The sequence below is a fragment of the Chiloscyllium punctatum genome, chromosome 32 (assembly GCF_047496795.1).
Source record: "Chiloscyllium punctatum isolate Juve2018m chromosome 32, sChiPun1.3, whole genome shotgun sequence".
NCBI classification, from domain to species: Eukaryota; Metazoa; Chordata; class Chondrichthyes; order Orectolobiformes; family Hemiscylliidae; genus Chiloscyllium; species Chiloscyllium punctatum.
The window spans coordinates 50200029-50216783 of NC_092770.1; the positions used below are offsets into that span (position 1 = coordinate 50200029).

General features: G+C 39.4%; 1 protein-coding gene across 10 annotated transcripts in view; it reads right to left on the reverse strand.

Moving 5' to 3' along the window:
• LOC140458159 (FYVE, RhoGEF and PH domain-containing protein 4-like) overlaps window positions 1-16755 on the reverse strand; it is a 257059-nt gene that overhangs the window by 14582 nt on the left and 225722 nt on the right. For all 10 annotated transcript variants that reach the window (XM_072552324.1, XM_072552327.1, XM_072552326.1 and 7 more), the window contains 6 exons: window positions 14996-15054; window positions 11866-12015; window positions 11121-11213; window positions 10944-11023; window positions 7520-7550; window positions 514-609 (listed from right to left, as the gene is read on the reverse strand). In XM_072552324.1, the coding sequence (XP_072408425.1) occupies window positions 514-609; window positions 7520-7550; window positions 10944-11023; window positions 11121-11213; window positions 11866-12015; window positions 14996-15054 (509 nt within the window). The remainder of the gene's footprint in view (window positions 1-513; window positions 610-7519; window positions 7551-10943; window positions 11024-11120; window positions 11214-11865; window positions 12016-14995; window positions 15055-16755) is intronic.

Sequence of the window (16755 nt, forward strand, 5' to 3'; positions counted from 1 at the left end):
CTCAATGATTGTTGAGTTTGAGTTCCATTTGGAAGAATCAGGTTTTCAGTTTCAACCACAAAGAAGAATAACCACAAATAAGTCTAGCAGAACAACTCCACATAGCAGCAGGGTAGTTTGTAGGATCTAAAGGGTGAGAATTTGTGGCTGTCAGAACTGAAAAGCATTCTAGACCATTGGAACTAAAAATACATCTTAAAATTGTTCCTGCAGATCAAAGCAGAAAACTAGAAAGTCAATTAAAATGAGTTTTTAAAAAAATAGAAGTAATAATACTCTGGGTGCACAATCAACTTGTGTTTCTGCATCAATAGAACCCTGGCAGCCTCATGAATCTATTCATTGAGCAACCACCAGGATAACGAGATTCAAAGTTAAATGCCATTAGCTTAATTATGATCTGTGAAACCAGGTTTCATTCTGGGTTTGAATTTATTCAATGTTATCATCAGCCATATCAGGCAAAATATGCTACTGGAGGTGACCTCACATCATAAACATCAAGGAATTTACCGAAACTTCTGGAGCCTGTTCCTCCCCTTCCTTGGCAATTGCAGACCTGAAAGTTTCATTCTTCTGATTAAAATCTTGTATGGTGTTCTTTAGAGCCTATAAGAAAAATAAAAACACAGAACAGACCAAACTTCTAAAAACTCAAGAGCCAACAAAGAAAGCTTCTTAATGACTTAGAAGGTCAATTCAGCAGATGGGAATTATACTGAGCTGTATAGAGTAGTGTAAAGTTATTTGATCTTGATCCTGAAGGCTAATTAACCATCTTGTGCTGTTTGGTGCGTTCACTGCAAAACTGGGTCACCCAAACTTCTGGACCTCAGTCGAAGGTTTACAAATATCACAAACTATTTTAAAATATCAGTGTAACACAGTGTATCATTTTGTGCCTCAGAGTCAGATTATTTTTTCCTTATTTTAAGCATTGTCTGCATAATGACACGTGCATTTCATAAGGCAAATCAGTCATTTTTGACTCTAATTCCAGCTGAGATAGATTTGGGACCTATTGCCTTGCCCTGTCCCTGACAATGGAAGAACGCATCAAATCACTGCTGACAAAGAATTGCCAAGTAAACAGGATGAAATACTCAGCAGATAGTGGGTCAAGGACTGCCTGAAACTGTTTTTATGGATGGATGAATAGAATAAATCTATGATTAACTTCTTGCATTGTTAATGACTGCATTACACCTAAACTGTATTTGTAAAACTGTTGTCCGGCACTATAGACATACCATCAGTTCCGCTATATTGTGGTAGTTCCATTTCTGTGCAATCCCATGTTACAAGAAAATTGTATAACAGCAGCATCATTTAAACTAACGGGGTCAGAATTGCATCATAACCAATACACACTTTAAAATACACACTTCGCACTATAGAAACGTTGCCCCCAATTTGTCAAATCGCGTTATAGGGAATTATAGCAGAATGACCTGGCATCATCCTTGCTAAGGAACTAGAAACAAGCCATTATCTACAAAAAGAATGGGTGGAACATTCTTGAAGTCAGTGAGGAGTGCTGGAACTGAAAACAGAACCACTACTTGTCAGGAACAGGTTGGTATTATTTATGTAAGCTATGCCATTCTGTGCTATGTACAGCCAAAAGCTGCAGCATCTCACTGCTTTATACTGGCCAGTTTCTGGTACAAAGAAAAACAAAATAGGTTGTACTGGTTAAAAAGCTAAAAAGAGATATCACGAAATGCAAACCTGCCAGATTTTCATATGTACCACTAGTCAGCCATATAAATGACCTTACGTAATGACAGATAGTTAAAATAGTTAATAAAACTGATTAGGTATGCAAATTACCTCCATCCATCATGCTACATCCTGATTCTGTGAAAACGTATTGAAGATTTAATATAGAACTACAATATTTTCCTCTGTCAGTTGCGGGAGAACAGAGTTCAGCAGCAGAGGGCTAAGATGACATAAAAGAACTCTGACCATTACACTCCAATGTTTAATTAACATGTACACAAATCAAGATAGTATTGACTTTTAAATTCCCCTGGGAGAAAGTGAGGATTGCAGATTCCTGATGAAGGGTCTATGCCCAAAATGTCAATCCTTTTGCTCCTAGGATGCTGCCTGACTTGATGTGCTTTTCCAGAAACACAATCTTGACTTTTAAATTGCCCTGTTCTTTTTCTGAATTTTTATTTTCTACCAGATTCATAGCAACCTTAATAGGACACTAATGGAGTGGCGATGGATACAGAGACACACTTATAAAACCTTAAAAACAAAAATAAAAGTGTGTAATTGCCCTTATTTGGCAAATGACAGGAAACTTCAACCCTGCTTCCACACTAAAACAGAAGTTAATAATCTCAACAGTAAGGATCGATTTTCAGCAACTTGTACATAATAGGGAGTGGAGTTGAGCTGACCACCACTAAAACAAACACCATAGTGGGACCTCCTGCTGAGGGAGTCAATAAAAGATTATGAGAGTATGGCCCAAGTAACCACCACACTGGCAAATTCCAATATTTCCAGGTGGTATGAACATGTTTCATAAAAGGTTGAGGTGATGTTCTGAGCTGAGCTGTGCAAATCAGATTCCCTCCTTATGTTTGAGGATCAAGTCCTTTTTGATGCAATAGCTAAGATCACAAATGAATTTTTGCTTTGTTTAAAAGAAAACACAAGAATGGTAAGAGGAAATTGATGGAATTTAACTCACTAGTCTGAAGGGACCTGGGGAATTATCAGAATCTCCCATTATAGTCTGGAGGCTACCATTGACCAGAAACTGAAAATGGATTAACCATATAAATACATTGGTTACAAGAACTAGTCAGAGGCTGGGAATACTGCACTAACTGACTTCCTGAAATCTGTCCACCAACTGCAAGGTAGAAGTGAGAAGAGTGATGGAATATCCTCCACTTGCCTGGATGGGTGCAGCTTCAACAACATTCAGGAAACTTGACACCACCACATAGCCCACTTGATTTGCTCAGAGGTTAGCACTAGTGCCTCAAAACAACAGGGACCCAGGTTCGATTCCACCCTAGGGCAACTGTCTGTGTGGAATTTGCATGTTCTCCCTGTGTCTGCACAGATTTCTTCCACGTGCTCTGGTTTCCACCCACAGTCCAAACATGTGCAGGTTCAGTGGATTGGCATTGCTAAGTTCAACTGTCCCCATGACTTGTCCAGACTTGTCCTACCTGCCTATCTCCTTTTCCACCTATCCACTCCACCCTCTCTTCCCTGACCTATCACCTTCATCCCCTCCCCCACTCACCCATTGTACTCTATGCTACTTTCTCCCCACCCCCACCTTCCTCTAGCTTATCTCTCCACACTTCAGGCTCACTGCCTTTATTCCCGATGAAGGGCTTTTGTCCGAAACGTCGATTTTGAAGCTACTTGGATGCTGCCTGAACTGCTGTGCTCTTCCAGCACCACTAATCCAGAATCTGGTTTCCAGCATCTGCAGTCATTGTTTTTACCTCATTGCTAAGTTACCTATAGTGTTGAGGGATATGCAGAGTAGGTGTATTAGTATTAGGAAATGCTGAATTTCAGGGATAGGGCAGGGAGATAGGGGGGTGCTCTGCAGATTGACTCGATGGGCCAAGTGGCCTGCTTCTACACTGTAGGCATTCTATGATCCTATGATTCTACATCCACAAACATCCACTCTCCCAGTAGCACCAGTGTGCACCACTTACAACATGCACTGCAGAAATTCACCAAGGCTTCTTAGACAGCACTTTCCAACCTACAACCACTAGCATCTCGATGGTAACACCATCACCTGCAAGTTCCCTTCCCCTTCTTGACTTAAATATTTTACTGTTCCTTCAGTGTCACTGGGTCAAAATCCTATAATTCCCTCCCTAACAGTGTTACGCATCTACCTACAGCACATGCACATGGTTCAAGGCGGCAGTTCACCACCACCTTTATGTGGGAAGTAAGTGCAGACCCAGCCACCAATTTTCACATCCCACCAGTAAATATATATTTTAAAATTGCATGGAGAGGCAAAGGCATAGCTATGTTGTCACTAGATTAGTAATCCACACACCTAGGCAATACTCTGGAGATCAGAGTTGAATCAGAAAGTTTTGTAATGACTGTGAAACCATTGTTGATTGTCAACGCCCAACCAGTTCACTAATGCCCTATATGGGAAGAAATTCTGCCATTTGGTGTGTAACTTCAGACAAACAACCTGGTTGATTTTTAAATGCTCGTCAAACGGCCTAGCAACTAAAGGTCTAAAAAAGATTGAAACTAGACTGACCACTGAGCACCAACTTAGATGGATACCGGAAATGATAAAGGCAACTCAGCCCTATTCACATGTGACATGTAGACTGAGATTTTATTTTAAGTATAATTTATTGCAAATTTGGGTTTTTTGGTTTGAGTTACTAACATTCGGGTTTTATGGTGCCTGAAGTTAATACTTGACTTGTAAGTACTTTTGTAGCCATGGTGATTTATTTTAAAAGTTTTTAATGTTGAGCTTTAGAATTAAAAAGCTTAAAGTGTGCATTGGATAAATGCCAACTTGTGTGGTAGGGTTTCACAACCAGTTTACAGAGAGTTTCTTTAATGCTTAAGGGGAACACCTAGAGCTTAGAGACTTTTAAAAATAGTACGCATTGAACTTTGTTGTAGTATTTTTTAAAATTATACTGGTGGGACAGATCCAAATAACGTAGCCATCCCGAATCTTACAGCTTTTCAAATGTAAGTTTTACTCTGAGTTTTGAGCAGTTCTTTGAAGTCCTCTAACGAATGTGTCTGTATAGATCAGTGCTCCTGAGAAGGGAAGGATATTGTGAAACTCAATCACCTTAAAAAGAGTTAGTGATAGTGCCTGGAAAGGAATCTTGGAATAAAACCCTGAAGAATTTACTTAATTTACCGGACAATCTGCAGTAAGCTCAGGTGTATAATAGCTCCAGAACCAGTTGATAAGTTAGAAAGCCATAGATGACAAACCTTTCCCTAGTCAGGGGCTCTAATGTGACTGCTGTATGAATTTTTGTGTATTGAATGGAAATGGTTGTTTTTTCATTTCAAATTTAGCACTTGGAGCACCAGAGTGGAGAGGGCATGATGTGTAACTCGGTGGGGAATTTCAATGCCCAAAGTGGTTCAGCAGTACTAATACTGACCAAACTGGTCAAGTTCTAAAGGATATTGATACTAAACTGGGTCTGTGACAAAGTGGTGGGGGAACCACTAACAGGAAAAAACATACTTGACCTCATCCACCCCAATCTGCCTGCTGCAGATCAATCTATTCATGGCCGTGATCAATGCAGTGTCCTTGTGGAGACAAAGTCCTGTTTTCACAAGGAGATTAGTGTGGCACTTCCACCGTGTTAAATGAGATAAATTTCAAACTGATCTCGCAACTCAAATCTGGGCATCCATGAGGCACAACTGGCTATCAGGAGCAACAAAATTGCACTCCAATACAATCTACAGCCTCATGACCTATCATATCCCCCACTCCACCATTACATTGTAAGATATTGTATTATAGACTTTATTAACTCACTCACCAGCCTACTATATTCATTAATACCAGGTTCCCATTCATTCATAACCCTCTACTAACCCGTTCTTTACTCTAATACGGTTTCATCTATTCATTCATAAAACCTCGGTTCTGTAGTATCCAAATTTAAACTATTACTGCATTTCCATACCTTATCAGCATACAGAACAATATCATCCCCATCAAGTCTCCATGAAACATTATAATATTAATCAGCCCTTACTGACTATCTCTTGGACCTAAATAGATTAAGTACCTATTAAATATCTTTTAACTGGGCCATTATCCCTTTAAGAAACTAACAGACAAAACAGCGCTTGCAAGAAATTGCATGAATGAAGAAACTCATACCAGCAAATAGTAAATAAATCTCATAATCCAGCTGCAGTAATCAGTTTAACATCCTTTAGTTGTTTATTACAATTCCTAACTTTTCTGAGCATATAGGCCTAGTTTTATTGACTAACATTTACTATTTTAGAAGACAAAAGGGCTAACACCACCTAATTATGCAAGCAGATGGGTGGCACAGCAGTGGTTAGCATTGCTGCCTCACCGCACCTGGGACCCGGGTTCGATTCCAACCTCGGGCGACTGTATATGGAGTTTGCACATTGTGTCTGCATGGGTTTCCTTCCAGTGCTTCTGTTTCCTCCCACAGCCCAAAGATATGCGGGGTCAGATCATAGAGTCATTGATATGTACAGTATGGAAACAGACCCTTCGGTCCAACTTATCCATACTGACCAGATATCCCAACCCAATCTAGTCCCACCTGCCAGCACCCCGCCCATATCCCTCCAAACCCTTCCTATGCATATACATCCAGATGCCTTTTAAATGTTGCAATTGTACTAGCCTCTACTACTTCCTCTAGCAGCTCATTGGAAGAGGGTATGTACTACCCTCTGTGTGAAAAACTTGCCCCTTATGCATGCTAAATTGCCCATTATAGGCTTTTCAGGGATGTATAGGTAAGGTGCATTAGTCAAGGATAGATGTACAGTAATACAGTCAGGGAATGGGTCTGGGAGGGTTACTCTTCAGAGGGTCAGCCTGGACTTGTTGGGCCAAAAGGCCTGTTTCCACACGATAAGGATTCTATGATTCAGACTGAACAAACAACCCATGAGAAGTAGCAGCCAGCATTTAACACATTTTAACCCATCTCCTCTCTCCTAGGACAGAAGCCCTTCAAATCTTTGTGTACTATAGATGAAAAATGTAACACTATAGTAATAAGATTTTAATATGCCTAAGGACTGTGTACAAAGGAGTTCTTGTAAGACCTGCATTTTGGGATTCTATGGCTACCTCGAACTTGTGCTGTGATTGCTGAATAAAGAGACTATTTTCACCAATCACCACTTGTGGTTGTTATTTGAACACGATCCCACATCATCAAGCCAGGGCATTAATCCTTATACAAAGAAAAGCGTGCAGGAGAGCATGCCAAAAGTTGCATCAAAGAATACCTAAAAACTTGGTGAAGCCCCAACGCAGAACTATTGCATGTTTCTGTGGTTTTATCACTAAATGAGGAAGATTCTTCCCTTATTTGCTAAATTCTGCTGGGTTGTACAATCTGAACACAAAACACTTGATTTTGACAATCTATAAAATGGTACAATATGATAAAGATATCATGAATTTCAGAATTTCTACCCAAAAAATTTCAAGGTTCAGTTAATTGTCTTCCATCCCTCTTGCTAACCACGAGTGATAATCGAGAGGTTGACTAATCATAGAAATTAATTTCAGATCCTAATAAAAGGTGCATTAACACCACATTGGAGGAGACATTTTGAAACTACAAGTTTGAAGTCACTTTTTTACTGAACAAAATGACAAACATCTTGCTTACAAGAAAATTGACTGTTACTAAAATAAGTTATCAATGTGTTGCAATGAGTCAGATGCAATGTATTATGACTGCCATTCATTAAGTACAGCTCTTACCTTTATCCATTCCTCCTTGTCCTGATCAGAGCTGAAATAACACAATATCCTCATTAGAAACACTTCAAAGTACTGACTAATGGGGAAAACATTTCTTCATGGTGTATACATAAATAAAGCAAAATATATTCCCTTTTACAGGTTATGGTTTTGCTCAAAACAGACAGAATATTCCCTCGGAGTGCCAAAAGTCATTTTCTTTGAATAGTTCTCTGTATTTACGTGGATGCATTGTATTGTACTGCTGTCTGTCAGAATCTGAACACAATTTATATTTGTAGGAGGTTTTAAATATATCACATCATATACATTCTGAATTTTGCTGTCACCAGTACTCATTACATCACCTCAATGGATTATTATTTTCCCAAATTGTAATTTAAAATGGGAGAAAAAGATACCAACATAAAATTAGAAACATTACACAGTCTTCATCCAAAATCATTGTAAAAATAATTCTTCCCTTCAAGCATTTAGCCAATATTTAAGTAACTTTCATATTTTTGTTAGCACCTGCATTTATGCTCATGTATATACATAAGTACAAAACAAAGGCTGTTTTGATACTTCTCAACTCCACTTTTGTGTCTTATCCACATAACCTTCTGTTCCCTCAATGATCAAAAATCCATCTCTATCAATTTTGAATATTCTTAATGAATCAGCCCTGACTACTCTCTATACTAAAGAATTCCACAAATTCACTACTCTCCAAAGAAATGGTTTCTTACATCTGTCATAAGTGGATGACCCTTTACTCCAAGACTACGCCCTCTGCTCCTAGATACTTAAGGGAGATCAACCTTTTAGAATCTACATTGTCAAACCCCTAATGATTCTCATCTTTCAATAAGGTCGCTGCTCTAACTCCAATGAATACAAACCCAACCTACTCAACCACTCCTTAACCATTATCAAATCAGCCAACCTTCTCTGGATTGTCTACAATGCTAGTGTAACTTCCTTTGTTAAGGGGACCAAAATTGCTCACAATATTCCAAGTGTGGTCTTAACCAATAACTTGTCTAGTTACAGAAAAATATTTATTTATATTTATTTCAAGGGGAATGGAGTAAAGGTCAACATTCCATTTGCAAACATTGTCTGCTAGATTTATGGTTTATGCACAAGGATCCCCAAAATCCTATGTTGTAGCTTTCTGCAATCTTTCTTTCTTTAAATAATATTCAGCTCCTCTATTCTTCCTGTCAAAGTGCCTAACCTCACATTTTCCCACGTTATTCCATCTGCCAAGTTTGTGCTCATTCATTTAACGTGTATATATCCCTCTATAGACTGTGATCCTCAATTCTTGCTTTCTCAATTATGTGTCATCGACAAACTTGGCAATAGAACATTCATTTTTCTCATTCAAGTTATTAATATTGAATGTAAAGAATTGTGGCTCCAACACTTATACCATTAGTCACGGGTTGCCATCCTGAAAATGTTTCCATTATCCCAACTCTGCCTTCAGTTAGTTAGCCAATCCTCTATTCATGATGACATCCTACTTCTAATACCATGGATTATTTTAAGCAGCCTTCCATGCAGTAACTTAATAAACATTTTTTGGAAATCCAAATGTACATTTTCAGCCTGCCCTTGTCTATCCTGCTTGTTACCTCAAAAGTGAGGTATTAGACTTAAGCTAGAGTGTTGTGCACAATCATGGGCACCGCATTACAGGAATGATGAGAATACATTGGAGACACCGCAAAAGAATTTACTTGATTGATTCTAGATATGAGAAACTTCAGCAATGCGAATAGATTAAAGGATGTGGGATTGTCCTACCTGGAGCAAAGAGGGCTGAAGAAAGACCTGACTGAGGCTTTCACAATAAGAAGCAGGCTACACATAGAAGATAGGATGAAGCTATTCCCAATTGTAAAATAAACGAGAATGAATGGACATAAATTTAAAGTGATATGCAAACGAAGCAAGAGTGATGTCAGTAAAACTTCTTCTCTCCACTCCCCCCACCCCCCAAATAGCAAGTAGTTAGGGAATGGAATACACTGTCTGGAAATGTATGGAAGCAGGTTCAATTGAGACATTCAAAAGGGCCTCAATGGCAATGAGGCATTGGATTTTGTTTTGGATAGTGATGATATGCAAGGAATTAGTGAAAAGGCAAGAGATACGAGACACCCATAGCTGGAGTTGATAATACAGCAGACATGATGGATTCAATTACTTCCTTCTATCATAAGAAGCTTATGATTCTGGGAAAAGAATTCTAATAAACTGGTCAGGCATGGTTTCCCTTTCATAAAGGCATTTCTGAAAAAGGTAGCCTGACAAATATGTGCTGTTTGTTCATTATTATGACTGTAATGTGCAGCCAGTGCTAACTGTGTTTTAAGCAGGTTCACTCTGCAGAAAGGCCAAAATTTAAAACTTATTCAGAGCAAACTGCAAATGAGCTCAAAATACTTTTCATATCCTGCAGGTGGAGCTAGAGATCAATGTTTGATAAGAATTAACTTGTTTTTGAAATGTCTACCCAGTCTTTCATGATCCTACCAGAAAACATTCTTGAGAACAAAGGATACTTTTAAATATTTCCAACAAGAGATGCAGTCCATTTTTCATGTTTGACAGTAGACTATGGCCCTGAAATGCAGCAACCTCGCAATAGAAGCATATGGATTGTACAGCTGCCAGTAAGTGCATCATAATGATGACAACTGCTGTATTAACCAAACATCTCAACATGCAAATGACACATTATCCTCTCTTGCAAGACAATGGACAAGAGGAGATAGCAAGCATGGCTAATGCTCATATCCATGAGGTGCCCACCATAATTACAACAGCCACTGTGACATGGTGGCACAGTGGTTAGCACTGCTGCCTCACAACGCCAGAGACGCGGGTTCAATTCCCACCTCGGGCAACTGTCTGTGTGGAGTTTGCTTATTCTCCCAGTGTCTGCGTGGGTTTCCTCTGGGTGCTCCGGTTTCCTCCCACAGTCACAAAGATGTGCAGGTTAGGTGAATTGGCCATGCTAAATTGGCAGTAGTGTTAGATGAAGGGGTAAATGTAGGGGAATGGGTCTGAGTGGGTTGCTCTTCAGAGGGTCAGTGTGGACTTGTGCCGAAGGGCCTGTTTACACACTAAGTAATCTAACCTAAAAAAACTGTTGAGACAATGGGCAGTGGTGGGGCTGAAATTTTAGGTGGTGATGAATCCTCATTCCCAATTCTCCTTCACATCATGTGCTACATGTGATGTCATCCACCTAACCAGGCAGTGCTGGGACATTATCATGTGGAATTGATGAAGAAACTAAGTCTCATATTTACAAGCACCATGTAAAATGAAAGTTTATTCTTTCAATTGAATGTTATTGCACCAAAACAATGTGTAGAGAATGGTTTTATGTCTGAAATAGCAGCTAAAGCAGATTGCATCTTACCTAGCCTGCAACTCTAGTGTCCGTTCCTTTCCAGAAACCTGGAACGTGTTTGGGTAATCTTTGTTATGAGTCTCAATGACCTAAATATGAAAGCACATATGAAATACATTTAGCTGACATGATTCAGAAAAGACAAAAAATTATTGCAGCTCACAATTAAGTAGGAATTTGACAGACCTTCATGCCTTCAATGCCGATTTTTGTACGAACAGAATATCGTGTGAACACCAAGCTGAATTTGGGAACACAGTACAGCAACATGTTGTTTAACTGTAGTGGGTGGAGAAAATCATAAAGAGAGTCTGAATTAACCTATTTCAATATAATACACATCCAGAAATTGAATTAATAATCAACAATTTTAGCTGAAATGTTGCACGTTTGACTGTCTGAATTGAGTTTCTTCATTTTAAAGATGTTGCCTGCCCATTATAAAATTCCTTACCTAAAATGGATCATAGCATTTTTTTCTGTTTATATCATAGATATATATAACTATCAATTCAAATGCTGATCATTAAATATCGGTTTTCTAAAGTAGAGAAAGTGCATAAAATATCTTGGAGCACAAAGTTTCATACAGGAGTGTGTGCAAGGGAGCTCAAAAGGTCTCATGGTAAGATATGAAGAAGAATAATTGTGGTTCTAATATGATACTGCACCAGCTGAAGTTACCATGCAAAGTACAGTCTTCTCAACCTTGTCCCTCAGGTTAAGCTCACCAGCAGTCATCTCTCTCTAATATATGAGAGAGAGAGAGAGAGAGAGAGAGAGAGAGAGAGAGAGAGAGAGAGAGAGAGAGAATGGCCACACAGTGCTCCAGTACTATGGCAACTTTAATTTTTGACAAAATGATCAACAGTTCACATTACCTCCAGCCAGGTTATCCAGTTTGTGCCTTCTTATTAGTAGAAGCACTTACCAAGAAAAGATATCTTTCTTGTGAAGACGTGTTGCGAGCAGCCAGTTTAAGGATTTGCCCCTTTTTTATCAGTTCATTTGATGGATTAACAATATCTTCCTCTTCACCTCCTAACATTTCATACACGTCAATCAGTTTCTTCATCTTCTCCTAAATGTAATAAAATATTAGCAATCTCTTCAAGTTTAAATTTTAACTTCTATTTAGAAGAAACATTACTCCAGGTAATTTTCTTTCCTGTTTTTAGGTTTTGATGTTCTGTGCCCTCTACTTTTAACAAATTATTGGATAACCAAAATCAATTTTGGGCTGGTCATGAACTGATATGCAAGATTAGCTCATAGATGATGTTTGGAAGGAATGCTGGAATGGAAATTATTTTTCCTTCCAAGATAGAAGTGCATAACTTCTGGTTCTGGCCTAGGGATGGTGTTGAAATTGGAAACAAATGAACTGTGAGCAAGTGTTTGGAACATCTTGACATTTTACACTGAAACGGATTGTCAGTGAGTTCTTAGTATTTTATATTTTATTGTAATCTAGCCTATTCTCCCCTTTCACTGTAATAGTTAACAGTGGAGCCACAAGTAAACTGGTCACAATGCTTGTCATTTTCAATCCTATCCAATCAGATTAGTTGGGTGCAAGTGTAGCTGCATGTGATTCCAAGGGGTCAATAAAAAAAACCACAATGTTTGCTGACACCAGCAACTGCAGGCAATGACATGTGCGCTAATTAAGGAACGCATAGTGTAAGGTCCCAAACACGAACATCATTGTGTTAGACTTTGCATGTGACATCATGTACAAATGTATTACTGCACATGAGCAGGGAAGCACACATGATTTTGAACCAAGTTTCAGCGGTCGGGAGAGGGGATAGCGGATATGGGACAAGTGGGAATCCCCCAGAGCGAAAAAGGAAGGGGATCCAGGAATCCAGGCCGTGGTGATGGGGAGACAGAATGCAAGCAGGGCCAAAAAATCTGCACACTTGTCTTAAAACAGCACATAGCACATGTGTTTCGGTGTGAGGAAACACAATGTGAAACTAGCTACTGTTTTGTGTACCGAGGTTTGAAACTCATCATGGCAGATGGTGGAATTTGAATTTAAATTTAATAAAATAAAATAATTTAGGATCTTCTGATGACCATGAAACACTGTCGATTGTTGAAAGACCAATCAAGCTCAATAATGTCCTTCATGGAAAGGAATCTGCCATCCTTGTCTGGTCTGGCCTACACATGACTCCAGACCCACAGCAATGCAATTGACTCAACAGCCCTCTGAAATGGCCAAGTAAGTCATTCGGTTCTACAGGTCACCATAAGTCTCAAAGAAATGAAACCAGATGAACCGCCCATATCAACTTATGCGCTGGAAGAGACAATGGCAGAAACAACCCTATCAATCCTGCAAAGTTCTCCTTATTAAAATCTGTGGGCTAGTGGAACTTTTTGGAGAGATACCCCACAGACTAATCAAGCAACAGCTTCACGTTGTCAGGCATGATTTCATAAATATGACAATGTCCCAGACACCACCATCACCATCCATGGAAATATTAACAGACCCAGCAGAGAACAGTGGTAAATTGTCAGGGGGCAGTTGCCCTGAGAGTCCTCAGTATTGACTCCAGACCCCATGAAGTCTCATGATTTCGGATTAAATATGGCCAAGGAAACTTCCTGCTGATTACCACATACTGCTCTCCCTCTGCTAATGAATCAGTACTCGTGTTGAGCAACACTTGCAGGAAGCATGGAGGGTGACAAGGGCACAAAACATACTCTGGGTTGGAAACTTCAATGTCCATCACTTTGCAACAGTACTACTGATTGAGATGGTCAGGGCCTAAAGGAGATAGTGGCTAGACTGGCTCTGTGATAGATGGCGAAGGAACTAAAAAAAAAGGAAAAACATTTTTGACTTCATCTTTACCAGTCTGCTGGTTTCAGATGCATCTATCCATGACTGTATCAGTACGAGTGACCACATTCAGATTGAGAATATCCTCTATGTAGGGTGGTACTACCACTGTGCTAAATGGCTGACAATGAACAGATCTAACTCCTCAAGACTGGGCATCTATTCAGTGCTTTGGGCCAACAGTAGCAGAGTTGCATTTCAGCATAATCTGTGACCTCATCAGCTGGCATATCCCCCAGCCAGAAATGCCAAATGGATGATTGATCTTGGCCTCCTCTAGTGATCCCCTGCATCACAGATACCAGTTTCCAACCTAATTCAATTCACTCCAATTGTGAAGAATTGGTTGGAGGCATTAGATACTGCAACGGCTATGGGCTCTGACAATATTCTTGGAATAGTACTGAAGATTTGATGCTCCAGATCTTGCCACTCCCTAGCCAAGTTCTTCCCATACAGCTAAAACACTGACATCTACCAATGTGGAAAATTGCCCAAAGCAGGACAAATCCAACCTGGACAATTACTGTCATAAGCTTACTCTAGATCATCAGTAAAATGATGGAGGGTATCAACAGTGCTATTAAGCAACAACACCTTCTCAGCAATAACCCACTCAGTGATGCCCAGTTTGGGTTCTGTCAGGGCCACTCAGCTCCTGGCCTCATTACAGCTTTGCTTCAAACATGGACAGAAGTGAGGTGGGAACTGGCAATAACAAGGGACCCTTCTGAACAGTCCTTACACACCCACCCACCTTCTGCACTCCACAGCTTGCAAATTTAACCATGAAGCCTAGCCCAATACCACACAGGAGTCAACGAGCAGTTTGCTAGCCACAGAAGTGCATTGGTCTTGTTTTCCTGAACTCTGAGGAAGATTTCTCCAGCAGCTTTGTGAAATGAAATCAAACAAGCTGTAGTGAATCTGATTTACTGCAATCTGTAAGTAGATGCAATTAGAGACATGTTCATGACCAGGAAGTCTCACTGTCTGTATGCTTCACAATAACTATTTAGTACAAAAATCACTGACAACTCCTAAGTTTGGATTTTTCTGTCTTTTTTTGTATTAAGGACCCTTATGTTTACAATGTTTTCAATTGTAATTACTCGCAATAGGCAATCCTACAGGTTATCCTGACATGTGCCCTTTATGGAAAGAAAACTTTAAAACAAAAAAAAATCTTTGCACTCACCATCATACGGATTGCAGCATCTGAGTGCGTGGCTGCAGTGGAAATAATTTCAAGGGACTCTGAAAAATAGTAAATAGATTAAAATGTTAAAATACTTAACTTAATTATCCAAAATCACAATGTGACAAAGATTTTCACTAATGCATTTTATAATGTTAAGTTAATTGAAAGCATAAAGCTAGAAGTTATGGTCAGTGAAATTATCAGAAAACAATTCAAATGGAAAGTCCCAGGTTGCATTATTACCTCAAGTGTTTACATGGGTCATCAATGGCAAGTGAACCCTGAGCTGAGGTTACAACTTTAAAATTGTTATTCTCCAAAATTGCCAGAGCCTCTAAATTGGTGTTGTACTTTTAAAAGTCCAATGTAAACTTTTGGAAGTTCACACTGGAGCAATTCTTCACCACCAGTTTGTACCAACATTCATTATCAAACGATGTTCCAGAAATATGCCTAACTATTAGCATTCTAACATGTAAGAGACTGGTGTACAGTGGTTATATTACTGGACTAGCATTCCAGATACCTGGACTAATGTCCTAGAGTTCAAATTTCATCCGCAGACATTAAAAGTCTGAACTTAATTATTAGACCAAAGTTAGGTAATGGTGGAATCCTGTTGAGGTGACAGACATTTTGTCCGCCTCCTGGAGAAATGGTAAGAGACCCACATTGTCTCTTTGTAAAAGCTCCACCAAACCATAAGCCAGCAGCTCTTGTGATCAGGGAGGCTATGGCTGCTCCAGAGAAACATCCATTGCAGTCCCAGGATCATGAAGTGTCGAAGACCACAGATAAAGTAATGGGGGAGACGTGGGTGGGATTCAAGGGGTGTGGGAGAGCAAGGACTTTGGTAGCAAAGGCAGGTAGTGGCTCTTAGCAGGCACCATGTTCATTGATCAGCATTGGTGCCTTTGGTAGAGGGGCCACCATAGTTTTATTTATGATTTGGAGACACCGGTGTTGGACTGGGGTGTACAAAATTAAAAATCCCACAACACCAGGTTATAGTCTAACAGGTTTATTTGGAAGTACTAGCTTTTGGAGTGCTGCTCCTTCATCAGGTGATTGTGGAGAATAACATTGTAAGACACAGAATTTATAGCTAAAGTTTACAGTGTAATGTAACTGAAATTATATATTGAAAAAGACCTGGATTGTTTGTTAAGTCTGTCATCTTTTAGAATGACCGTTAGTTTCAGTTCTTTCATATGTACATTGCAAAACTTTTTTTAAAAAAGTTACATTCTCAAGTGCACTTTAGCAATTGGTGTCATGTCGGCCCAGATAAGGTATTGAAGGTGTTAACTCCCTGTGAGGTTGTCTGTGCCACAATGTTCAGACTGATTCTAATCTCAAAAACAGATTTACAGAATCTTACATGGATTCATGCAGTTTTTGAGCAAAGTAAAATGTAATTCTGCAAGTACAAATTCACCTCACAAACTTATAGGAGAGTGTATGTGTGTGCGTGTGGAGGGGGGCGGTGGGACTGAAACGACCTGGATCTTTTTCAATATATAATTTCAGTTATATCACACTCTAAACGTTTGCTAAATTCTGTGTCTTACAATCTTATTCTCCATAATCACCTGATGAAGGAACAGCATCCTGAGAGCCAGTGCTTCCAAATAACCCTATTGGACTATAACCTGGTGTTGTGTGATTTTTAACATTGTTTTAGTTGTCATTCGTACAACATGGCTACATGCGACTGTGCTAATACCATGGGCCTTCCGAACTATAACTTAATTTCA